The 24,370-nt window shown below is 65.3% G+C and overlaps 1 protein-coding gene across 5 annotated transcripts in view; it reads right to left on the bottom strand.

Annotated features, from left to right (window-relative positions):
• Gse1 (Gse1 coiled-coil protein) overlaps nt 1-24,370 on the bottom strand; it is a 265,758-nt gene that overhangs the window by 18,919 nt on the left and 222,469 nt on the right. For 4 of the 5 annotated variants that reach the window (XM_021256621.2, XM_021256620.2, XM_004842739.3 and 1 more), the window contains exons 3-4: nt 9,330-9,548; nt 2,258-2,457 (exon numbers count right to left, since the gene is read on the bottom strand). In XM_021256621.2, coding sequence (XP_021112280.2) covers nt 2,258-2,457; nt 9,330-9,548 — 419 coding nt within the window. The remainder of the gene's footprint in view (nt 1-2,257; nt 2,458-9,329; nt 9,549-24,370) is intronic. The other variant, XM_004842745.3, reaches the window with a different exon arrangement.

Here is a 24,370-nt window from a genome sequence, read left to right as displayed (position 1 = left end):
GGGGGTCTTCCAGCTGCCCACGGTGACAGCAGGGCGGGCTCTAGCCTGGCCTTAGGAGACAGGGTCGTGTCCAGGACCAGAGCCCCCAGACAGGCCCATAACTGCCCATGCCTCAGTTTCCCCATCTGTCAACATGCCCTGGCTCATGGTGCACAGATGTGGACGGGAGGTAGGGGTCAGGCGTGAATTTGAACAGGGGTCCTGCACACAGGGGCCCCTGGGCTCACCCCATCACCTCTGCTCTGGCTCCGTCTACATCACCACTTCAGGGCCGTTCCCAGGTGGGGGCCGGCTGGATTCTCCTGCTCACCCCTCACCCTGCCCCGTGTAGGGCCAGTCTGGCATGGGTCTGCGTAAAGGGCAACGAAGGACACCGCTCACCTGGGCTGAGCTGAACCAGAGCCAGCTCGGCACCCTGTGCTCTCTGGGATGGCGACACAGGTCTGGGCCTAGGAAGGCCGTCCCATGGGCAGTGGGGCCTCAGCTGTCCCCACCAGCGCCCCTCCCATGGACAAAGGCCTTCTCAAAGGCAGCTGGGCCACATGGCCCCTTCCTGGCCAGGCGGAGGACACCCAGCAGGGAGGCGGGGACACCGTGACCGGCAGGGCAGTGGGCTCCACTGGGCTGGACCCCGGCCAAGCTGTGCCAGGCACCTGGGAACTAGGTCAGCAGGGAAGGTGCAGGGTGTGGGGGCCCGGGCAGAGCCCCGAGGGGCCAAGCGCAGGAGGCCACAGTGCCCAAGGGACCCCACGTGGGGCAGCCGGGTCTCAGCCGCCCCGGCAGACAGGCGCGTCACGGCGCATCTGCGTGCCGCTTGTTATTTCTGAGCAGCGGCTGCAGGAGCAGCTGCAGCGATGAAAGGAGGGAGGAGGAGGGGCAGGCGGAGGAAAATCCGTCATCCTCCGGTGATTAGAGAGAGGTCTGCAGTCAGACAGCGGGACATGCCCTGTTAGCTCCCAAATAGACGATTTTTCATCTCATCTCCCTCCCTGCTCCTGCTGCTGGGAGCCACTGTGACCCCAGAAGGAGCCCAGAGCCACTGCCCCCGACTCCCTGCGCGAGTCTGCAGCCCCGGGAGAGCCGGTGACTCAGCTACACCGAGGGCGGGCTCCTCTACGGCAAGGATTAATTCTCTGCGGAGCCTCCTGCAGCGCTGACGAGGCCCACATCCGCTTGTCCCCGCCGCTGCTCATTACCCGCTGCTCGGGCCCCTTCAGCGCCCTTTCAGCGTCACTCCACGTTGCTGTGGCAGTAAGGACCCTCGGAGATGAGTGACAGGCTCAGGAGGACGCACAGGGCGCCTAGCAAGGCAGGGACAGGAAGTGATCGTGGGGGACGACGTCTGGTGACAGCGCCCTTGAGCACGGTCCTAGGACTGCCCGCCACAGCCTGTTGTGTCCTTACGGATGTGGCGCCAGGCCGGCCTGTCCTCCCTGTCCACAGCACACACAGGCTGGTGGGCAAGGTGAGCAGCTAGGCAGGCGAGTCTCCTCTGCCACAGGAGATGGGGCAGTGCAGGACGCCAGGACCCAGGTGGGTCCAGGAACCCAGGGCTCACAGCCCGCACCTCAGGGCCCCTCACGCTGCATGAGCCCCGCCTGAGGTTGCCCACCCCTCCCCACTGGACCTGCCGCCCCTCGCTCTTCATGAGTTAATTAGTATCTGCAGGCAGTGGCATCCCTCGAGGACTCAGCAGAAGCTCCCGGGGGAACCCAGGCTGACAGTGGCTCTTAACAAGGACAGCAGGGAGGATCCCGGACCTGGGGAAGGGCCTCCAGCGCAAGACAGAGCCCAGCGGCCCACGCTCTTCCCGCCTTCATCCAGCAAGAGGTGAGGGGACGCTGCACACCTGCACACCACCCGTGAGAGGAACGTGCACAGACCGCTGCATCTGCAGGTCACACTGTGGCCTGGGGCGACGCCCTTGCTGACAAGCTCTAGGGTGACGAAGGGAACACAGCACTAGGGGCCCGACCACACAGCCCAGAGCCCTCGCACGGAGAGAGCACAATACAGACACTCCGAGGGACCACAGGAGAACACAGGGAGATGCGTGTTGGGGACCAGCCCTGGCCACGTCCATCTTGGGTGCTGGCCTCTACTGCTAGAGGATTCTGTCCCTTCGGCCACCCAGCCTGCAGGTGCCCTGAGCCCCTCTGCAGCTCGGACCGGGCTGGGAGCTCCAGGGCCAACAGAAGCCGAGTGTCCCGCTCTCTCAGGGATGCCGCCTGCCACGACTGCCCCTCAGACCACTCACCTGGCGGCTCTCACTCCTCCAGACGCCATTGACGGTTTTGGTGGGGGCGATGGTCACCACGGGGGGTGTGCTGGGGACGCTGTGGCCCCCGGGGGGGACGATGATGGGGCCCATGGGCACGCGCTTGGGCGTGCTGGCGGGGGAGCTGTGGTTGGTGGCCGGGGAGGACACGGGAGACGACTCACTGCTCAGCGAGGACCCTGCAGGAGAGAACACAGGAGCCTGAGTGCGAGGCGGACCCTAGCCTCCGCTGCCCACGGCCTCCAGCGTCAGCCAATGCACCTGCGGGCAGGCGGGAGCAGAGCCGAGCTCCAGGCCCCATCTGCCTGTGCAGCTGGACGTGGTGCTGGCCCTCGTCCCTCGGCCCCCAGGCCCAGCCGCCAGGGCACCAAGCACAAGATGCTGCTCCCTGTGCGGCCCACTCTAGCCAGAGGAGAGGAAGGCCCCACAGCACACGTGCACCCGGGATCACCATCCAGGTCACCAGCTGCCCAGTGGCCAGGCCCCAGGAGGGTGGGTGGCTCTGTGCACAGGCTGGGCCAGGCTGGGGACGAGAACTTGAGGCTCACAGGGAGGACCTGTGTGCCCCGTACCACACGGGGTTGGGGCTTCAGGGCCGCAGTGCCACCAGACGGGATAGCGGGCAGGAGGCCAAAGTCCACCCGTCTAGGGAGCCCCTGCAGGAGGCATTCAAACCACCAGACATCCACTTCCAGCTGCAGGGACCAGAGCAGCACTCCCTCATCTCCAAGCTCTGGAACTGGCGTTCACTGTGCTGTCAACACCGGCTCTATTTCCAGAATGTTCCCTCTGCTCCAGAAAGAAGCCTGCATCCCTCAGCAGCAGGCAGCTGGGTTCTTGGGGAGCAGGGTCCAGCCAACAGACCAGAGCAGGGGGTGGCTTCAAACTGTGACCAGGAGGCAGGCCCGGGACATCCCAGGTTGGCAAAAGGCGTCCCTGGGGTAGGTGGCTGGGCCTTCACGGCAGCCTTCCGGGGCGGGTCCCGACACCCCAGCCTCTTTAATGGCGCCCTGCCCCATAGGCTACCATGGCGGGCAGCCCCACAGGGAGATCTGCCCCAGTGTGCACGTCCAGGAACTTTACACAGCGCCCCACCCTGTTCAAGGCCCCACCCAGCGGGGCTTGAAAACTATAGCACCTGAGGCAGCAGCCACAATCCCCCCCAGATGCCACACCCTAACAACCCTGTAGCCCCAAGGATGGGCGGACTCAGAACCTAGGAGGGGAGGGCAGTGTCCAGGAGATCAAGGAAGCAGCCGGAGGGCTCAGCAGCCAGGCCCCGACCACAGAAGGGACCACAGGAGCCCTGATCCACCCTGCTCCCCGGGAGGTGCCCCTCCAAGCCGCCCTCCTGGCAGGCCAGCCATGCTGGCCCCAGGTTCGCACACACCAAGACACAGGCTGGCGCGCCTCGCAGCAGTGCAGAGAAGGCCCCACAGCCATCAGCTGCTGAAAGGGGCCAGGACGGCGCTCCCTGTCACAGTCATACGAAGCCACGGAAGCCACGGAGGGCCAGGGACAAACACGTGCAGTGGGACACTGACCTCTGGTCAGACAGACCGGACTGCTGGGCTGGTTTAAATCCAGAGCCACACAGCGCTGGGGGCAGAGCAGGGGCGGGGTGCCCAGGAGGATGGCCTCAGGCCAGCTCTGATGAAAAGATCTCTTTAGGATTTTTGGAAAACAACAAGGAAAAAAAGGTTTCTCTTAAAAACAAAACAAAACAGAACAAGAAAGGTGGCTGTCTCCTGGGGTCTCCCTGCCCCATCTGGTTCACACTGGGCATGCAGGAGAGGGACCAGAAGCACACGACCCACGCCCAGCTGTGCTGTCCCGCCTGTGGCTGGGCCCTCCCTGAAGAGCACTCTGCTTGCCCGTGCCCAGGGGGGCTGGGGGCCCCACCTCAGTGCTGGGAGCTGGGGCAGGGGGATAGGCATCTGTGGCCTAGAGCTGGGGGAGGTAAAACGCAGGCTGGCACCCTGCAGTCGAAGAAGGCTGCACAGGCTCAGGGCCTCGAGGTTCCCTCTGTTCCCAGCTTTGTGCCCTGCCTGAGGAGCGGGGAGGCTTCAGCCCAAGGAACGGTGGACAGCTCATCAGGGCAGCGTCTGTGCTGGGGCCTAAGGAGGGGAGGCCAGCGACAATTAGTGGCCCGATCCCTGGGCGGGGGCTCCTCATTGAGGCGAGGCGAGCAGTGGTGATCGATACCCCGACAACGCGCTGCCAATTAGCGAGGCTGGCGCCCAGAGCGAGACCTCCTCCTCGCTGCTCGGCTGGAGCAGGAAGGTTCGCGATCCTTGTAATTAACTGGCGGTATTCTGCCAGGAGTAGTCAATGAGTCGGAGTGGATTGCAGATGACAAGAAGCAGAGTGTGTCCCTGTCACCTCTGCTGTCTAACCTCGCAGATTAGCGCTGAGCCTGCCCGCACCCGTGATTAACAGCTGAGGCCCCGAAGTCAGCCTGGGGAGCAGAGTGGAGACAGGAACACAGTGGCACGGTTACAGCAGCACTGCCAGCTCTCCCAGGCCAACTGCTGAGCACCAACTGCGTACACTATGCAGGCGTCACACCGGTCAGCCCCACAGCCCTGGTGGGCCTGGCAGATGGGGCAGGTGGGGGGACCTGGACCCCACGGCTGGGGCTCAGGCAGTGAGAGAGAATCCAGACTCTGATGAGCTTCCCCAAAGGATCCTGGCACAAGTATCTCAAGACGCTGGCTCCCGTGGGCACGGTGCCAAGGGCAGTGGGTGACCCAGCAAGAGAGGGTCCTGCCCCGCCAGGTGCTGGCACCGGGGATCCCTGCACACCTGCTCCCCCAGAGCAGGCCTGTCAGGTCTCTTCTGTCCCCAGGCCAACCATCTTGCTTCTCTCCAGCGCCGGGGATGGAGCGCACACACACTCATGCACGCACACCACAGAGCTGCACCCAAAGCCCGCAGGTCCTCCACCAGGGGTGTCCTGGGCCCCGATTCCGCCTCAGGGTCCTAGGCCGAGTTCTCCCCGGGGCTGGTGTGGCTGCTCCTGCTGGGTGGGAGAGGGGCCCCATGGAGCTGCAGGATGCCATCGGCAAGCGAGTGAGCAGTCCAGCAGGACAGAAGCAGGGCACCCAGGCTGGCCAGCTCCTTCCCTGCAAGGTGCCCGATGGTGCGTGAGAGCAGCCTGAGGACACTCCAGCCAGCCCAGCACATGGCACTGGGGCTGAGGGCCCAGCCAGCACCCGGTGATGAAGACAGGAGTAAGCCCTCAGGCCAGGGCGTGGCAGGGACAGAGGTGCAACGCAGCACCGAGGTCACTGTCTGCCACAACCTTCAGGTTTGAGGAGCACCAGCCAAACAGATCCTGGGGGCCACCATATGCCACTCTGGGTGGGGCTGGCCCCAGCACCCGGCCACCGGACCAGGCTGCTCTGGCGTGGGAGCAGCAGGCCCACTGAGGCGAGGACCTGGAGTCCTGCGCCCACACAGCCGAGGCCTGGTGTCCTCTGGACTCACTTCCAGGGCTGATCGGCGGCTGAAGACTGAGAGGCCCAACACCCGCTGCAGACTACAGGACGGGCCACGGGGAGCCAGCGCCAGTCCCCAAGGGGCGGGGTGACACGACGTGTTAGGGCTGCGTGGGACGAGGAGGGACGAATGGACGATGGCAGTGATGCGGGGGAGGCAGCATCCCCGCCGGGCACCTGTGCCTGCCACCCCGGGCCTGGGCACCTTGCTGGGTCCACACTGCCTTCCTGGGTGTCCCCACCTTGCCAGCTCGGGCCCCTGGGGACAGAAACACCGAGGATGCCCACCATGCTCACACCTGTGCAGCAAGACAGATGGGACTCCAGACACTGCCGGGAGACGCCTGCGCCCCACCAGCCGCATGGTGACACACACAGGGCTGCCATGCCAGGCGGGGGATGCCCCCGTGTTTGTTTTGCTGTTTTCTTTGAAAGAGGCGATTTCCGAGGTGGGTGGTGGCAGAGCGGCCCTGCCAGGCCCGCCCTCCCAGTGACACCTCGCCCGAGCGCGCGGGGATGCGCCCGGCCTCTGCTTGCGCCAGGGTCTCAGTTTCAAGCACCAGGGACCTGGCGGTAACCGGACCCACTGGCCTCTCACCTGCAAAGCCTGCGACAAGACGGGGCAGGCGGCCAGCAGGAGCAGCAGCAGGGAGCAGGCGGCAACTGCAGCACAGTGCCCACCGCCAGCCCCGCCCCTCTGGCGCTATCAAGGCCATAAATGCTGTGACCCCTGCTCCGCAGGCGACAACAGTGCCAGTGACCGGGGCAGCCACCCACCCAAGGGGGCGCGGCACCCTGCTTCCATGGCAGTGCCCCCAGCCCCGTGGTGGGCACGCGGGAGCCCATGCCTGTGGACGGCCACGCCCTGCCAGGTGCCCCAGGCTCACGGCCCCTGATCGGCTTCCCCAGCACCGAGGGGTGCACAGCCTCAGGTGCTGCGTGGGCTGAGGATGCTGCCGGCTCCAGGCTGCAGCTCCGCCCTCAGCAGACAGGCGCCAAGTCCCTGAGGGAGACAGCAGATTGCCACACAGCTTGAGCCTCGCCTGGCACAGCCCCGGCGCCTTCACGCACAGACGGGGGCGACTGGGACTCGGGGGGCCCCGGCTGGGACCGGCTCCCCAGTCTGCTGGGGGGAGACCCGGTGGCTGAGCTGGTGGCCCGAGGTGTGGGGTTCCCAGAGCCCCGCGGGGCACCCGAGCCCGCTTTCGGTCATTGACGTGGAGACCGACACCAATACCGCAGGCCAGGAGGCTGGGGGCAAAGCCGGGTGCGGATGGCACAGGACTCCTGCCACCCGGGACCCCTGGGCTGGCTCAGACACTGGGGACAGCACGTCTAGGCCCTGGGACACCGCACAGCAGGGCCGGACAGCCCAGGGGACACCCTCCAGTGGCCACAGTGACAGCAGGGTCCCCACAGGCAGCAGCCTGGTGACGCCATAGCTCCTGTGGGCCCCGACCTGTCCCCGAGGACGGCATCGGGGCCCAGCCTGGGACCAACTGGGTCAGCCCAGACCCCCACAGCTCAGGGCTCCTTCCAGAAGGGTCAGTGCGGGCTTGAGCACCCTGCACTGCCCAGGAAATGACGACCATGGACAGCGGGGACAGGAAATGCAGGCAAGCATGCGGCAGTGACCTGGAGAGAACTTCGGGGGTGTGAGAGCCCGGCCAGCGCCCTCCTGCCTGTCCTAGCGACCCTGAGTCAGGTGGGGACCACAGGCAGACAAGCTGCCCGCCACATGGCACGCCAGGCGCCTGGGAGCGGAGTCACCGCCCTGCCCAGCCCGGGTGGCGGGGCATCCATCCCGGAGCCAGAGTGGGAGCTGGGCACCCCCAGGGGCTGGCAGGCCCTCTCCTCCCTGCCCTTCCTCTGGGGCAGAGCGGGCGACATGCCATGGATGCTTTGTCTGAATTCAATTTTTAATCTGCACCCTCAGGACACGATAAGAAGCGACGTCAGCCAAAGAAGCAGAGGCAACTGGGTCAGAGGGATAAAAACAAGACACCACTTCAGACGCAGGGGTACGGGTGGGAGGGTTGAGTGGGGGAGGGGCATGGCACACGGCATGTGCCAGGCCGAGGCTGGCAGAGGGGACCCAGGGAGCCACGAGGGTGCTGGACTCTGCTGTGCCATCAGGGTCACCAAGGCTACAGGCGGTCAGGACAGTCAGCCGTCAGCCCAAGGCGAGAGCCAGGAATGTGCACTGCACCAGCCCCAGGTGAAGATGGTGGGGACAGCTGTACCCAGAACCTGAGCTGGGCGGGACAATGGGCACGCTTGGTTTACACAGGGTTCACAGCTGTGCCACCCTGGGTACAGGAAGAATACTCAAATGTGTGCTTCCAGGGCGAGGAAAATGGTGTGTGAACTTTACAAAGACTTAAAAAGTCCAGCCAGATGGGGTTGGAAGGCTGAGGCAGGAAGATGGCAAGTTGAAGGTCAGCTGATCAACTTAGATCCTCACAGGCAGGGGCTGGGGCGCAGCTCAGCACTCCCTGGGTTCACACTGCGGCAACATCGAGGCCACGTCTGGGACCCAGCGGACCCAGCAGACCCAGCAGGCCTGTGCAGACCTGTCCCTCCCGCGGCCCCACCCCTGTGGCCGGCGCCTGTGGCCATCTGTGGCCAGGTGCAGACAGGGCACCTCCTCCTGGGAGGCGGCTGCTGCTGGGCTGCCTACGGAGGGGCTGGCAGGCAGGGACCAGGCCCGCCAGCCTTCCCAGGCCACCGTGGCCCTAAAGCCTGGGCGGCAGGAAGGAGAAACCTAAAGGAACAGCCCTGCTCAGGGCCCCGTCCGCTTCACTGGGCTGAGGGGACAGCGCCCCTGTGTCCCTGGCCTCAGAACAGGGCAGATGGCAGGCAGAGGTTGCCAGGGTCCCCACAGCCTCGGTCTCCTGCCTCTGAGCAGAGCACCCGGGGCACTGGGGGCCCTGTCAGAACCCACAGGGGCCACTAGGTCCAACCACAGACCCATCACCCACCGACCCAATCACCCAACAAGCACACAGCCACAACAGCCATCGGAACCCCAGGAAAGGCTCCAGGGCTGGGACAGGGAGGAGCCTGGGAAGCTGCACCCCCAAACAGGAGAATGAGGCTCAGAGACAGCCACAGTGACACAGCATGCACCAGCGACGCCAGGAGCCCGGCACCGGACCCCAGGGCCCCCAATTCACACCACGAGAGAAAGCCATGGGGAACCAGGCAGTGGCAGGGTTGCGCTCTGCCCCATCTGGGGGCAGTGACACGCCTGGAGCCAGGCCACCAGTTCCCGGGCAAGGACCACTCCATGTCAGACGGGGCTCCCAGGAGAGGGAGCGGAGCCCAGCGGGCTCCTCAGGCACCCCAAGGCACCCTCCAGAGTGGTGCAGAGCAGACAGAGCCAGAGCAAAGCGAGGCTGGGCTCGGGACGCGAGCGCGTGTTTCCGTGTGCATGTGCGTGCGTGGCGGTGCAGGCAGCATTTGGGTCTGCAGACAGCTGTTTCCCGCCACACACTGGGGGCCCCTGGGTGGCCGGGACCCCCACACGCAGCCGCAGTGGCGCCTCTTACCTCTGGGCTCCTCCGCCTGTTTGGCGAGCTTGCGCAGCGCGGCGGCAAAGCTGGAGGATGGCGCGGCCTGGGCCGACAGCGTGCTGCTGGTGGCCGGGCTGCCACTGGGCACCAGGGCGCCATTGAGTGGCGAGGGGGTGAGGGGGTTGACGGTGGCGGTGGTCCTGGTCGCGGTGGAAAGCATCCCTAGCGAAGGGGACTTGGGCTCATGGCTCATGCCTGAAACAGGAAGAGAAGAACCAGGGTCACCCAGAGAGCGGAGGGTGCAGGGCGCCGCGACAGCATGCAGGAGGCAGCGGGTGGGAGCCACAGAGCCAGTGCAGGGCCCCACGGCTCTGCACCGGTGGCACAAACCGGGACCTCAAAGTGTCACCTAAAGGGCCCCAGATCAAGGGCCCGGGACACAGAACCAGCATTTTTGGGACGGAACACTCCAGGAAAGCACAGGCCCACACTGGTGGCGCAGCCAGGAGGACCACAGTACGGCCCAACAGCTGCACACCCACCAGAGTGGGGTGGTCACTTGTCCCAACCCGGGCAGAGAAAGAACGGCAAACCCAATCCGTGTGGCTGGAGTGCAGTCACAGCCAGGGCTCCACACGCCAGCCTTCCCAGGCCCTCATCCCATGAGGCCCGTACCCTCCTCCCGGCGGGTACCCACACCTCCATGGGTGCATGCCAGGGAGATGGACCACAGCAGCAACAGCACGGCCGCACGAAGGGAGCAGCACATTCGCTCCTCAAGCCAGCTGGAAGCCCAGGTGGGCACAGGTGGGCAGAAAATGGGCCTCCCCAGGTGGCCACTTATTCCCCAGAGCCATCCTGGCCTCTGCTGGAGCCCGCACTGAGTCAGGGCCCCAACCCGGTCCCCGAAGGCGGACAGGCAGGGCTCCCCCAGATGGGTGACCAGACGGTACAGGCTGCCCAGAGACGTCCTGGGCCCACCTGCTGACCCCAGAGGCCATGGCCCCAAATCTGACTCCAGGGAGCCGGGTGGAGGCAGCAGCCTGGCCCACTCGGGGCACCCATGGCACGGCGCTGGCCTCCAGTGGCAGGCCACATGCACTCAGCTCAAGGCCCAGGGAGCCCCGAGGCCACCCCACAGGGCAGAAGGGCGGCAGGGCCACCTCGCCTGTGCCCATGGGCGCTGGCACCCAGCTCACCCTGTACGCCTCTCCCTGGTGCCCACGTGGACAGGCAGAGGGAGCCCCCAGGGCAGGAGGACAGGCCCCAAGCTAGCTGTGCGATTCTGCCTCCGTGTCTGTCCTTCCGAGACACACCCTAGCCTTCGCACAAACCTGGCCCATGGTCTCCCCTCCTGTCCCTCGGATGCCAGCAGCAGCCCCCACACCCCACTCCTGGGTGGACATAAAGGCTGGAGTCCAGGACAGGCCCAGGGCAGGGCTTGTGGTCTGACACTGTCCTGGGTCCCCTCCCCGCTGCCACACAGGCACTGCTGTGAGACAGCACTCGGGTGCTCTGGTCCTCTGCACCCATGGGTGACCCCAAAGCTTGGAAGGAGATGTGAAGTCCCTGCCCAGTGCCCTTCATAAGAGGCCACAGCTCTGCATGGGCATTGTGGACAGGAGCTCAGGTCCCAGGACAGGGCTGCTGGGGGGGGGGGCAGCAGGGGAGGCCCCGGCTACACCCTGTGCTCAAGGTCCTGAGGCAGCACTGCCCTCTGCACCCTCCCCAGGCCACAGCCACCCCAAGGTCATTGCCAAATTCCTGGGAACATCCGGACAAAGCCCAGCGTCCCTCCCCCAGTCCCTGGGGTCCCTGGGCCACATCCCCAGTAGTGTCAGTGCTCCGGGCCGGGAAGCTGCTCTGCTGATGTCAGGTCAATGAAAATAGAATGGAGCAGCAGCTTCATTAAGGGGAAGCTAAAATTAGCATTTCTCCTGCGCTGTGCAGGGCGGCCGGGATGGCAGCCCAGGGACAGCTCCCACAAGGACAGATGGCCAACCTCAGGGGACCTGGGGACTCCAGGGAAGAGTCCCCTGCTCTCCAGGGCAGACAGGAGCCACCCTGCTCCCAGGCAGCCTCTTGCTGGGGCCAGGGCAGGTGCCCCAGGGCTGACAGAGGCCCGCGGCAGGGCGCTGCTCCCCACCCTCATTAGAGAGGTATTTGTTAACCTGTGCTCCCAGGGCCCAGGCCTGGAGAGCGGGACACCCTGGCCCCAGGGCCACCCCCTCTTCTCCTGGCCTTCTGAGCAGAACGCTAAGGGGGAGAGGAGCCACACAGAGTGAGCCAGGCAGGCGGGTGGGCGGGAGTTATTGTCACAAGACCACCTTGTGGTCCTGCAGAAGAGGCCTGGCAAGGCTCACCTGCTGTCCTAATGCTGGAAACAGCAGGACTGGGGGTCTGTGGAGCACGGCCCTGGCCCCCCAGCACGCCTTATTAATCAGCAGCCCAAGCCCCCAGCCTCCCACAGATCCCGTAATTACTGCTTCCTTTCATGCCCGCTCCTCACGGCCTGCGCCTGCCCGCTCTGTAATTACGAGCTAATGGCTGAGATGAATCTGCTGCCATCCCAGATCAAGCACCAGCCCGCCCCTCCCCTGGCACCCCCATAATTACACCCCTCGAGGCAGGCCCAGCGAGCAGGCCGCAGGCACAATCTGGACTCGGATTCTCTAGTCAGCCTTCTTGGTCATTTTTCATGACTGCAGAAATGTCTGTGAACAAAATAAAGGGTGCCCCCTTCCTCAGCCCCACATCCCGATCCCTGACCCCCCAAGAAGCGAGGCTCCTACAGCCCTAATAAGGCTGGGGTCACCCTGGCTGCAGGACTGGCAAGCTGCAGCAGCGTGGGGACCATGTGATGCCCAGAGCCTCGCAGCTTCATAATAAATTCATTACAATGTTTGTCTGCGGACTGTTCTGAGCTCCCTCTTGTGAAGCTGGCTCCTGGGGTGGGGAAGAGGAGGGGGAGAGAGGTCCAGGGACCCCCAGGCTGCTGGCGCGCCCTGACCCACTCTGAGGTCAGTGCCAGAGGCCCTGAGTAGCAGAAACCGTCAGCACGAGGGCAGGCTGAGCAGGTGGCCCGGGCCCGACCAGAACAACGGGGCTGAGACCCGTAAGCAGGCGGGAGCAGCCCAGCACCCCCAGGGGACCCCCCCCCCGAACCAAATAAGTCACAAGATGGCCGGGCCTCCGGGACAGGTGGGAGGAAGGCCCCCTGCAGACACCGTGAACCCCACACCCAGCGGGCAGCCTCAGCCATAGGCCTGTGGTGACTGGGGAGGGGCCTGGTGTGTCCCCAGCCAACCCCGGGGTACACAGTGTCAGCAAAGGGCCCTTTGTGAGACCCGCGGGGACCCAGAGAAGGCCCAGGTGACCCACTAGGCCTGGCCATGGGGACCATGGTGGCGGGGTCAGCAGGAAGGAGAGGGGTGTGGAGTGGGTCCCAGGTTCCTGGGTGGAGGCCAGGGGCGTAGCCAGGTGACAGATGGCAAGGACATTTGACGCAATTATTCTAAACAGGCCTGGGGACAGATGCAGGGCTGAGCCGGAGGGAGGGGCAGGCGGGGAACAAGACAGACCCTGGCCAGAGCGGGCGCAGCCACAGAGCCCTGCCGGGAGCCAGATCACTCCTGTCCCCCTCCCAGGAGCAAGGGAAGGTGAGGCAGCAGCCAGTCGGTCACACTGCGAGGCCTGTCACCTGCGCCGGTGGGTGAGGCTCTGGGACAAGGGCCTTGCTGGTCCCCGGGCCCTTACATTCTTCACCCGGAAGTAGGGTCTTGGCTCCCACCACCACCTTGCAGACCCTTGCCCTGGCCTCTAGGAGGGTAAACTGAGGCAGAAAGTTTTTTGCACCCCAGCACAGAGCTGAATGGACCTCCAGTCGCCCTCATCCCCGGGAGAAGCGTGGAGGCTCCACCGAGGACACTCCTGCTGTGCCACTACTGCAGGCAGCTGTCAGGGCGTCCATGGTATGCCACGCCCATCTCAGGGGACATGGACGGAGACAGGAGCCGCCAGAGAGCGCGGTGACAAGGTCCACAGCAGCTCTCGGGGCAGCCAGCGGGAGCCCCGCTCGGACCCTGGCACAGGAGCTAACCGGGCCGCCCTGTGGTGAGGCTGCCGGCCCGGGGCAGAGGTGCCTTGAAGAGCCCAGAGGTCCCAAGGACGGACACCCAAGCTGGCCGTGCTGGCCTCGGACGGCTCCAAGTTCCCACGGCACTGGGCAGGAGGCAGCAGGGTCAAGGTCTGGGAGGGCCCTGCTCCTGGAGCACCTCAGTGGGAGGGGCCCCACAGAGCCCGGAGTTCTGATTCCCCCAAGGACCAGGAAGCCAAGGACAGCACTGCCGAGTCTGTGAAGTCTGTGCCTGGACCCCTCCCGGGGCTCCGGAGCACAGAAACCAAGATCACTCAGCAACGGCCACAGCTACTCAGGGGAACATGGACCCACGGGAGCCAGGCTAGACCTCGATGGGCAAGGAAGGGCGGCCGGGCACAACCTGTGCCACCCAGGGCTGCAGACACGGGGTGAGGCGGAGCTGGCTGTGGGCTCGCGCTGCTGGGGGTCTCCTGTGAGCCCACCAGGTCCCACCCAGCCCCAGCCTCCTCTCCTGGACCCCCACCTTCGCCCGGCCCAGAATTGTGCGGTGTATCTGACATGGGAGCCAACGGGCAACACTTAAACAGAGTCAGAGTCAAAATTAAGATTTTAGTGGGCTGGGGATTTAGCTCAGTGGTGTCACCGCCTGCCTTGAAAGCGCAAGGTCCCGAGTTCGATCCCCGGTACCAAAAAAAAAGATTTTAGTTTCTCTTGAGCAACTGGAAGCCAAAAAACCATTTGCCCCACAAGCAATAGTCATCCTCTGTCCGTCCCCACCCTTCTGCCCTGTCCTGGCCGCAGGCCCCCAGCCCTGATCTGCAGGCGGGCCTGGCCCCAGGACAGCACCCGCAGGGAGCCACTCAGTGACAAGGACACAACCCTGGGGCCACTGCTGCCCGCACTCCCCCACCCCAGGAAGAGGTCCCGGCCAGGGCTGCCCCAGGGCCAGGTGGTTCAAGCCAGGATTTGCCTGGCGTTATAGTTCCCTGCATTCACGAAAAGGTCGGCATTTAATGGCTCAGCGCGGCAGCCGGACTTCCCAGAGAATTCACCCTGAAGTTTACATCCTTCCCCGCAGGGGGCTGTGCATGGAGACTGCATCAACCAGGAGCCCAGGCCAGAGACCCCAGCAAAAAGACTCCATAGTCACGGCCTCCCCTAAAGACAAGGCCTGTACAGAAATACCCGGGTAAAGGGAAGCTCCAAATTACTCCAAGTTCTGATGGCGTCTTCCCAGTCGGGCTCATCTACCATCATCACAGCCCCAGGTTTCAGGCCCAGACATTATCAAATGCCTCACTGGAAAAAACAGACCTCTGCGGTCCAGATGGACTTCAGAATGGGCCCATCAGGGAACAGCTCCCCACAAGGGTAAGGTCCCCAGGCCCAGGCCTGCTCCCAGCCAGGGCACACCAGCCACCTCCTTCTAACCTGCAGAGTGGCTGCCCACCCAGGTCCAAGTAACCCCGTCCTCCCCCATAATCCTAGCCACGAACTTGCAGATTCTCTGGCAAACTGAGGAGGAAGCGGACACCCAGCACAGGCTGCATCCTCCAGGACCCGGTGACAAAGTTCCCTGGAATCCCACCCAGAAAACCTGAGATCCGCCACCGGGGACGCAAACACTCAAGGCCAAGAGCCAGGGGAGCCTGTCTTTGCTATCTCCCACCCCGGGGGGGTGGGCCGGGGAGGAGCGGACCCCACGTAGCCAGAGCAAGCCAAGCAGGTGGGCCCCGAGGGCGGCTGGGCCGAGCCAGCACCCCAAGTGCCTGGGACCGGAAGTGCTGTGGGTTTCGGGTACTTTGGATTCTGGACTATTTGCACACACAGGAAGACAGCTTGGGGACAGGGTTCAAGTCCAAATGTGGCTCATGTCACGTGTGCCCAATGCACAGCCTAAAGGCGACTTTATTCGATACTTTAATGCCTCAGTGTGTGGATCTCCCCACCTCTCAGCACTCGGGTCTTTCTGATTTGGGGGTTACAGGCATTCATCCTCTATTTTTACATACGCCACCCACACTCAGCAGTCTTCCCTTCTCGGAACCCACGGAGCACAGCACCCCACTGGGCCCCGGGAGCCAGGAGAGACCTCAAACCCCAGGTATAAAGTTCAACACAGGTATTCCTTGACTTACCAGGGACTGCACCCCAGACAGCACACTGCAGGGGGAAATACCACACTCAGAGAGGCACACGGGATAGCCGGCCAGCCCGCAGCGGGATGGGCCCTGGCCTCCGCCCAGCACCATGAAAGAATTTCACCAGGGAGAGGGCCAAGTTTAAACCCCAAGCGTGCTTCTGCCAGGCACCATGGCGGCCACACTCCTCAAGTTGGAGGATGTAAGCCAGGCCTTCGAGGTCCTACCGCCGGCAGGAACTCAGCTCGAGAAAGCTCAGGCCTCGACTGGACACAGCTGCTCAGAGCCACAGGGCCTGGGGACTGGCGCTGGGACCCAGAAGTCCTGAAGCCCTCCAGTTTAGGAGGGAAGAACGAGGTGAGAAAGGCTGGTCTCACGGTGGAAAAGGCAATCCACAACCAGCCGGGCCTCAGCACACACAGCACTCACCGGCTCCTGAGCCCCTAGTCCCCGGAAATCACCAAGAGACCACCGAAAACGGGTCTCCCACAGCTCAGGGGCCAAAGGGCTGAGCAGGACACCAGGCCAGGCCGGCCAAGGACGGATCTGGGCTCTGCTCATCCGAACGCCGGCACCAGTCGCCCCTCGTGGACCAGCCCTTCCCACCCGACTATTCACCTGGGGCCTTCCATACCTGGTGTGGCACCAGCCACCCACAGGATTCTCACATACTGAACGGAATGGAAAAAACTACCACAGTCCAGAAGAAGAAAAGCTTTTAAATTCACTCGATGAAAGCACCCTGGAAACTCAGTTGGAGGAATCTAATCTCTTCCAGGTGGAATGAAGGACCCCATTTGGGTTTCTTCTGGGGAGAACACTGAGATAGTACTGTAGCCCAGGCTGGCCTCCAACTCACAGTGATCCTCCTGTCTCAGCCTCCAGGCGGGCACCACCATGCCCGGCTCAAGCATCCCAGTTTAAACAAGGCCTTCCTTCCACACCAGCCAGCAGCCATTCCCTCATGTCCACCAAGCACAGATCCGACTTGTGCCAGGAGACTGCAGTGGGTCTGGTGGCCTGGCTGCTCATTCCCTCCCTGCTGATGACCTCAGGCAGGTGGTGGAGACCCCAGGCCCTTCATCTTCCAGGGTCCCTGGACGCCACCTCCCTGGCAGTCAGCCCCCACCCCAGGGAGACGGGAGGAGGGGAGTGGGTGATGCCCCGCACCCAAGGCATCGTGGTACCCGACAGCCAACTGCTGGGCAGTCCCAACCACGGGTCACAGCTCCCGTGGGTTCCAAGACACAGGGGAGCCCCATGTGGTCCCTAACAGTGAACTCAGACCCAGCCTCGAATGGTGGCCCGGAGCCCCGCCTGGGGAAGGCACCTGCCACTGTGGGTGCGGGGCATCTACCCAACCCCCAGGCCCTGCCACCCCTCAGGAGGCGGCCAGGGCTTAGGGAAGGGGCCCGCCTGCAAGCCCGTCCTCCTGCCCCGACATAAGCATTTTCCTCTGGGATGGCTTAACCCATCCAACGTCAATACGGCTCTGACCAGGAGCACCCGATCGATTCCCTTTATTGCTGCCTGCGGCCATGGACCCACTGTGGGAGCGCAGGAAGGGCAGGCTGGGGGAGGGCTGCCCTGTGCTAAGGGACCCACCCCCACCCAAACCCCAAGTCCAAGCCACAGTCCTCACAGGGCTTCCTGCTTAGCACCCAGGGCCCATGTGGGGCTAAACCCCGAGGCCACACTATGAGGCTACTCCTGTCCCGCGGAGGAGACATGGAGACCACCAGGCCCTGCTGGACCAAGGAAGGCCAAGTGGAGCCATGTGTGTGGGCGCCCAGCCCCTGCATGGGAGCTCCAAGCCCCCCGCGTCCCCTGGCCATGGGCAGCCCCAGGTCACCTCTCCCAGGCACCACGTCCCCTGCTGCAGCCCAGGTGGAAGGTTAAAGAATGCATCGCCCCTCCCCCAGAGACCTGGGCGCAGCTGGGCCCTGGGGCTCTGCAAGGGCCCTCCACTGACACCCAAGTTCACACCTGAGAACGCCGAGCCTGGGCCAGAGCCCTGCCTCCCCACACTCTGTTCTCAGCCCCCCTGGGACCCCTCAAGACCCTCAAGCTCTGTCCCCTCCTCTGTGAAGTTCCTTCAGGCCTCTGTCAGGGCTCTCACATGCCCTGTCCCCAGGTGTGGGCCTGGGGTGACAGGTGCCCGGTGGGTGGGGGCAGGTGGGGTTTGGAGCTGAGCACAGAATTCCAGGGCGGGCAGGGCAAGACAGGGCACTGGGCAGACACAGGACACGGCCAAGTGTGGCCTGCTGCAGGGAGGGCATGCAGGGTGGTGGGAGAGCGAGCTGCAGAAGCCAGATTAAAAGGCCCCCGAGTGTGCGCTCTGGCAGGAAAGCAAAGGGCTGCTTTGGCCACTCCTGTTTTATCTGTCTGTGCACCTCCCAGCAGCGCGCACTCACACTGGGTAAATTCTCACTGACAGGAACACTCGGCAGCATCACCTCCCAGGCTGGGAGGGAAAGGCCGGCCCAGGGAAGTGCGGTCAGCAGCTTGGCCAGGCCTCTGAGATCTGAGACTCCGTGGAGGGAGAATTCAAGCAAGACGGCCAGTCTGCGGCACAGCCACCAGGCCCGAAATGTCACCTGAAACACGGGTCCCCGCGGGTTAAAAACCAGCTCTCCCCGAGTGAACAAGCCTGAGCACCAGGGAAGGGGGAGCGAGAGAGGCCTCACGTAGCCCTGTGGTTTTGCAGGACGCTACCGCTGCCGCAAGACAGGTAATTAACACGCTACCCCACAAGGGCTCCCATCCAACCCCACCGGGCTCTGGACTTCGAGTAACCCAGGCTGGGAATTTCAGGGCTTTGAATGGGGCCAGGAAAAACCGGCCTTGCTAGCTGACTCCACAAGCCCTTACGTGTTCCTGGGGGCAAGGAAAAGGTGGTGGCCAGGTCCCACCTGTGCCTCTGTAAGAGGGGAGACCAGCACCCCCAGTGAGAGGCTCCAGCCGGAAGGCCCTCCTACCAGGCACCGGTGGCACCAGCACTGAAGGCAGACCAAGTCTAGAGGACCGGAGAGACTTCTGGGAGGGGCAGGCCCTGCGGCCACCACAGAGTGGCGCTGTGCGGGACCCCGCCCCGGGCCTGCGGCTCAGCCCGGGAGGGCCAGACTTCTGCCCTGAAACCACAGGGCTCTGGGTCTGCAGCCTGAACTTCCTCCAGGGACAGGGAAGTTACAGCCAGAGGCCTGGTGGAGGGGACAGAGGGGAGACAGCTTGGCCGAGGCCACTGAAGGCTTCCTGCTGTGAACCCCAGACCAGACCAGCCCAGCCCTCGGAACCTCAAGGAGCTCTCCAGGGAGAGCAGAGCATTTGCATCACCTGGGGAATTCGGAGGAGCCCCAGGCTGGGGGCTGGGAAGTCCTGGACTTCAACCCTTCTCAAATCCAAGTTAAGGAATCCATAAACCTCTTCACTCTGACCAGCCAGGATCCTGAAAGCTGTCCCCAACAGGCCAGGGCCTGCACAGCGAGGACAGCCTGCCACCTTCCTCGCTCAGAGCCGGCCCCCAGCCAGGATGGGCCGAGAGCCAGGACGAGACAGGCCTGGCCTCCCCTCCCCAGGCGGGCTGACCCCGGACTCCGCTCCAGCATCGCCCGCAGGCTCCAGGAAAGAAAGGCCAAGTGTCAAAACCACAGCTGGCCGAAGTCCCCCTTTCCCCTCCTGGCTTCGGCATCTGCTCCTGGTGCCAGAGTGAGTGACAAAAGCCAGCCATGCTCCGGGTGGCTGGGGCACGCCCTGACCCCGCACCCCGCTGGAGATCGGGTCTCAGCAGCAGGAGGTGCTGCTGCTGCCCAAGGCCTGCCCGGGTGGGCGCTCCCTGCTCTCCTACACAGCTGGCGGGCGTGACTCCCTCCGCCCCTGGCAGCCTGTGTCATCCCGCTGCCAGCCAGAGCCTGCGCCCTGGGCTCCTCACCTGTGGAGCGGCTGAGTCAGACAGCTGTGCTTCTGGTTGCGCCGTCCCTGCGGGCGGGGGCGTCCGTAAACACCGGTGAGCAACACTGAAGCTCCCAGCTTAAGTAACCCCGAGGAGGCGGAGGGCGGGAGGCTGCTCACCTGGGGGGGCCCTCCCAGGGCGGCGGGGGGGGGGGGGAGCACCCCAGGGAAGAGGCCGGGCTGGTGCCGGGAGACAGGGCCGCACGCTACTTGGGTTGGGGTCTGCTCCTTTCCAGGGGACTCCCAGCCTTTTGTTCCAGCCCCTTTACAAACAGGCCCTCTCTCCTGGATCCCCTTTCTGTTTCCAAATCCCAACCGTGCGGCCCCAACCCTACTCCTCAGGCGCCCGGCCAGGCCCTGCTAGCTAGGCTTCAGAGCGTTTCAAACGCACTTCGACACAAAGGCGAGTTTGCCCCAGCCAAACGGACTCCACTCCCGCCGGCATCCCCCCTGCACGAGCGCGCAGGTGACGCCCGGGCCCCAACTCCAACTCCGCCGGGGCGCGCACCTCACGATGCCTTGCCCCGGGAAATCTCCCTGCCCAGCCGGGAGCCAATCCCAGGATTACAAGCCGGGCTCCAGCCTGTCCCTCGGGTCCCAGGCGGCTCCCGACCCCCCGGCGCCCCGAGGGGAGGCGCGGAGCCGGGTGGGCGGCGCGGGGAGTGAGCCCGCCGCCTGCTACGCCTCCACGGAGGGAATTTAATTAGCCTGCTGGAGAGGCGGGCGGGCCCGCAGCCGAGGTGTCTCTGGTGCTGCAATATAATTGAATCGGCTCCACTCGGGCGGCTGCTCGCCGGCCGGCAGGCGGGGGGTGGGGAGCGCATCCAGGCGGAGCAGGAGCAGGAAGGCCGGCGGGCGCAGGGGGCGGCGGATGTGCCTGGGCCTCCCCCGCCGCGCGCGGCCATCTTCGCGGGGGAAGGGCGCGCGCCCTGCCCGGGACTGGGACCCCGAGCTGCGTTCCCGCCTCCCGGGCCTCGCGTGGGGGGAGGGGAGAGCCAAGAAAGCCCCCGCGCCGGCACCTGCCGCGGGGTGCACAGCCGCCCCCTCGGCGCAGCCGCAAAGTTTTCCTCCCTGCGAGCTCTTTGCTGAGCCCCGGCCCCCAGGCTGCCCCGCTGGGGAGGCCCTGGCCGCCTCCCGCCAGGCTCTTATGGCCGCGCACACTCGGGCGCAGTTGCCCGGGCTGTTGGAGGCCGCCCCCTCAGAACCGCGAACTTGGAGGCGCGTGGGCGGCTGGGGGCGGCCGGGGACCCCCGCCGCACCCCCCGCGGCGCGCTCACCTTTCATGTCGGGGCCCCGCGGCTGCGTCTCGCTCGACACATGCTGGAACCACCGTCGCCCAGTGTTTGTCTAAACTGCTTATCTCACCCGGGGCTGCGCGGCGGCGGCGGCTCGGGCCGCTGGGGAGGAGGAGCTTCCGGGGCCCCGGCCAAGAAACACCTGCTGCCGCCGCCACGAGGACACACCCAAGCGCGACACCGCCCACTCCGGCCCGGCTCGCTCCCGGCGCCCCGACCTCCGCCAGCGGGAGGTGTCGGGTTTCAGCCGCAAGCACAAGCGTACACACATACGCGCGCGCACACACACCGACGAGCGCCCTCCGCGCGGCCACGCGCCCCGGCCAGGTGAGCCGAGGACACTGGCGGACCGGGGGAGGTGCGGACCCCAGGGACCCCTGGCTGGGAAGCCCCGGGTCCCAGCCAAGGGTGGCCACTTGGCCCCGAGAGTGAGCCCTGGTGGGTCACGGCGCGCCCGGCAAGGGCGCAGGCCCCTGCCGACCCCAAGCGGCCCCCGAGCGCGAGGACGCACAACGCTGGCGCTTTGGGGGGCTCTGGAAGACAACTTTCTCGGTCCTGGTGTGTACGGGGGCTGCTGTGTGCAAATCCCCCTCCCATGCCTAAGCGTACCCCAACTCGGAGGGGCTGAATGTTAAGACCACTGAACCCTCTGCTTCGGAGCCAAAGTTCTGGAAAGCCCCCAGCCCATTTCAAGTTAACTTCTGGGTAGGCCACAGAGGTGTGGGGGTGGGGCTAGCTCTTTAAAGAGCTCGGTCCCGGAGCTGGGGAGTCCGCGGAGGCGCCACAGCGCCAAGGGGTCATTAAGTAGCTGGGGTTGCGGTCAGAGGCGAGGCTACCGCCTCCAGAAACTGGCCCGACCCATCCGTGGCCGGGCAGCACCACCCCATCCCCTGCGCCCCCCCCCGGCCCTGGACGGGATGACTCAGGGAGCGTCCTGGAATTCCGGGGCACCCACGGGCGGCGCAGAGGGACCGCGGGTGTCGGCGCGGCGGGCCACCGACCCCGAGCCCAGCCCCGGCGCCGCGCTACCCCAGGAAGCGCGGGGTCGAAGGGGAGGTCCCAGCGCGCGGCGAGGCCCGGGGGTCGCTCCCTGCCCGCCCTCGCCGCCGCGTTCACTCCCGCGCTCTGAGGGAAACGGCACCTCGGAGGTCACCCCAGCGCCACCCTAGGGGTCTCAACTTTCGGCCTCGTGCCAGCCCGCGCCGCCGCCGCCTCCCTCCCTCCCCGCGCCAGCCGGGCCGCGGCGGGAGCGCGCGCTGGGCGCCTGCCACCCCCGTCCATCTGTTCCCGGTGACGCGGACGAGCCGGGAGCGCTCGGAGCCCTCGCCAGCGGGACGCACACCCCGCCTGCGTCCTCCGGGGCGGCGCACGCGGGCCCCCGCCTTTCGCAGGCTCCCGGCCGACCACAAACGAAAAGGGAAACGCGCCAGCAAGGTCGGACCGCCCCCCGCTCCCGACCGGATCCCTCCCCGCCGCGGCCTCCGTCCACGCTTTCATTTACGCACCCTTGGGCGAGCGGGGTCCAGAAATGTGTGTCCTGCACAATCCGGCGACGCACCGAGCCAGGGGACGCCGCCCCAACCCCTGCCAGAGTCCCGAGGTCGGGGGATGGGGGGGAGCGTGGATGGGGTAGACAGAGAAAGCACCAACTGGCCCAGAGCCTTGAAAACAAAATTAAAAACCTCCGGGGCGGGCCCGGTCCCTTTCCCACCTGGATTCCAGGCTGCGGGGGGAGGGGAGCATATGCAAATCAGCATCTCGCACCTGGCCGCCTCCCCGCCAGGTTCCCCAGGTAACGACACCCGGGCCTGCCTCCGCGTCCCCTGCCGTCCACTGTATTTCCCTCCCCACAGGGAGGCCCTGCGACGAGGGGCGGGGGCGAGGCCAGGCTCTTCCGCCTTTTGGAGCAGGGCCCGGCCAGCCAACCGTCACCATTTGCGGATGACCCCAGAAAGACGTCGCCTGGCTTGTTTTTAGAGCGGGCTGCTCTCCCACGTACACTTCTGGCTCCGCTGAGTTGCGAGACGGGAGGAAGCCAGGCCCAGGAGTGCTCAAGGTCACGTGCGCACAGGTGAAACAGGAGCCCAACCCCGCGCCGCTCACACCTGGAAGCAATCTCTTCGGCTCGGCCGTCCCCGGGAGCCAGGCGCTATCACGCGCGCCCGAGGCCGCCAGGGGGCAGCAGCGAGCCGGCTACGTGCGTCCCGGCCAGAAAGAAAATGCAGGCGGCCGGCAGGCGGGCTGGCACCGGGAGATGGATGGCACGCACTGTCAGTGCACCCGGCCGAGGAAATTAGTAAGCCGGGAGCAAGGCCTCCGAGCTCAAGGCTGGAAGTGCTCTCCCGCAGCCCGCCCCTGCTAACGAGATGGGTCGCTGGGCTCCTGGGGCTAAGGCTGGCCTCGCTCCCTCCCCTCCAGGGCGCTCTCCTCCTCCGCGCCCCCCCCCCGGCACAGCGCCCCCTCCTGGACTTTTTCTGCACTCCAGTGCGGCTGGGGTGAAAGCCCAAGGTGTCCAGGCCGGCCGCGGGCGCCTCCCTCAGCAGCCGTCTGGCCCGGAGGTCCCTGAGCCGCTATGGCCCGGGTGCCCCCCTTGAACCCAAGCCAGCCAGGGTGGGAGACGGGGGTCTTCCGGAGCAGGAAGCAGGGCCGAGTCCCTCCTAGCCTGAGCATCTGCTCCGTGGGGGCGGTCCCTTAAGACGCCATCTGGGGCCCTGGGACCTGTGCCACAGCCCATGCTGAGAACAAGATCACTTCGAGAATCCTCAGGGCTCAGGGACTGAACGAGGGCTTGCCAGGAAGAAAGGCACGTCCCCAACCAAGGCAGGTGGCGTTTATTCACTCAACAAACACATGGTGCCTCGGGCTGTTTCACAAGAGCCTTCCCAGAAACAACTGAGAATTCCACACCCCTGAAAGCCCAGGGGACGGGACAGACAGCAGAGGGCAGTGCTGACGGGCAGGACCCTAGGGGCAGCCAGGCCTTAGGAAGGCAAGAGGGCAGGCCCACAGCTTAGACGACCACTGTCCTGGCACCGACCTGAGCCAAGTGAGGTGCCCGGGATGCAGGCACCACCCACAGTGGTCTCAGGGCTGCCAAGGGCTGGCACAGGTGCCGGCCCCATTGGAAATGGGCCCTGGGCACCAGGCTTGCGGGCATGTGCTCGGTGTCTCCTCCACCCCCACCCCCCCAGCTGCTCCCAGCACACGGGGCCTCGTGGCACCCTCCTGTCCACGTCACCTGATCTCGGGCATCACCCAGGGGAGCAAGCACACACCAGGAACCCTGGCTGGGGGGGGGCAGGGTGGCATCCCCGTGTAGCTGGCCCCTAGCAGCAGCCTATAGCTGGGCATCACCCTGGCAGCCAGCAGGTGACCTTCAGTATGGAGTCGGCCAGGAGGATAAGGGCTGGGAAGTGCAACACAGGCTGCTGTACCTGGCAGGCTTCTAGGTAACCACCTGCCTGTCACCCCATTATTAACAAGGGTCCACTGCGAGGGCTGCAGGTCTCAGTGCTTCCAGTTCACTGGGCGCCGGGCCAGGCCATGAGGGTGGCCCGTGAGTCCCAGGGAGCTGTTCAGGTTGAGGGGCTGCTG

This window comes from Heterocephalus glaber, unplaced genomic scaffold, assembly GCF_053883595.1.
Source record: "Heterocephalus glaber isolate CG9 unplaced genomic scaffold, H.glaber_assembly_v1.0 deba00000071, whole genome shotgun sequence".
Lineage (NCBI taxonomy): Eukaryota > Metazoa > Chordata > Mammalia > Rodentia > Bathyergidae > Heterocephalus > Heterocephalus glaber.
The sequence above is the reverse complement of the archived record's forward strand: the minus strand, read 5'-3'. Positions and strand labels throughout refer to the sequence as shown.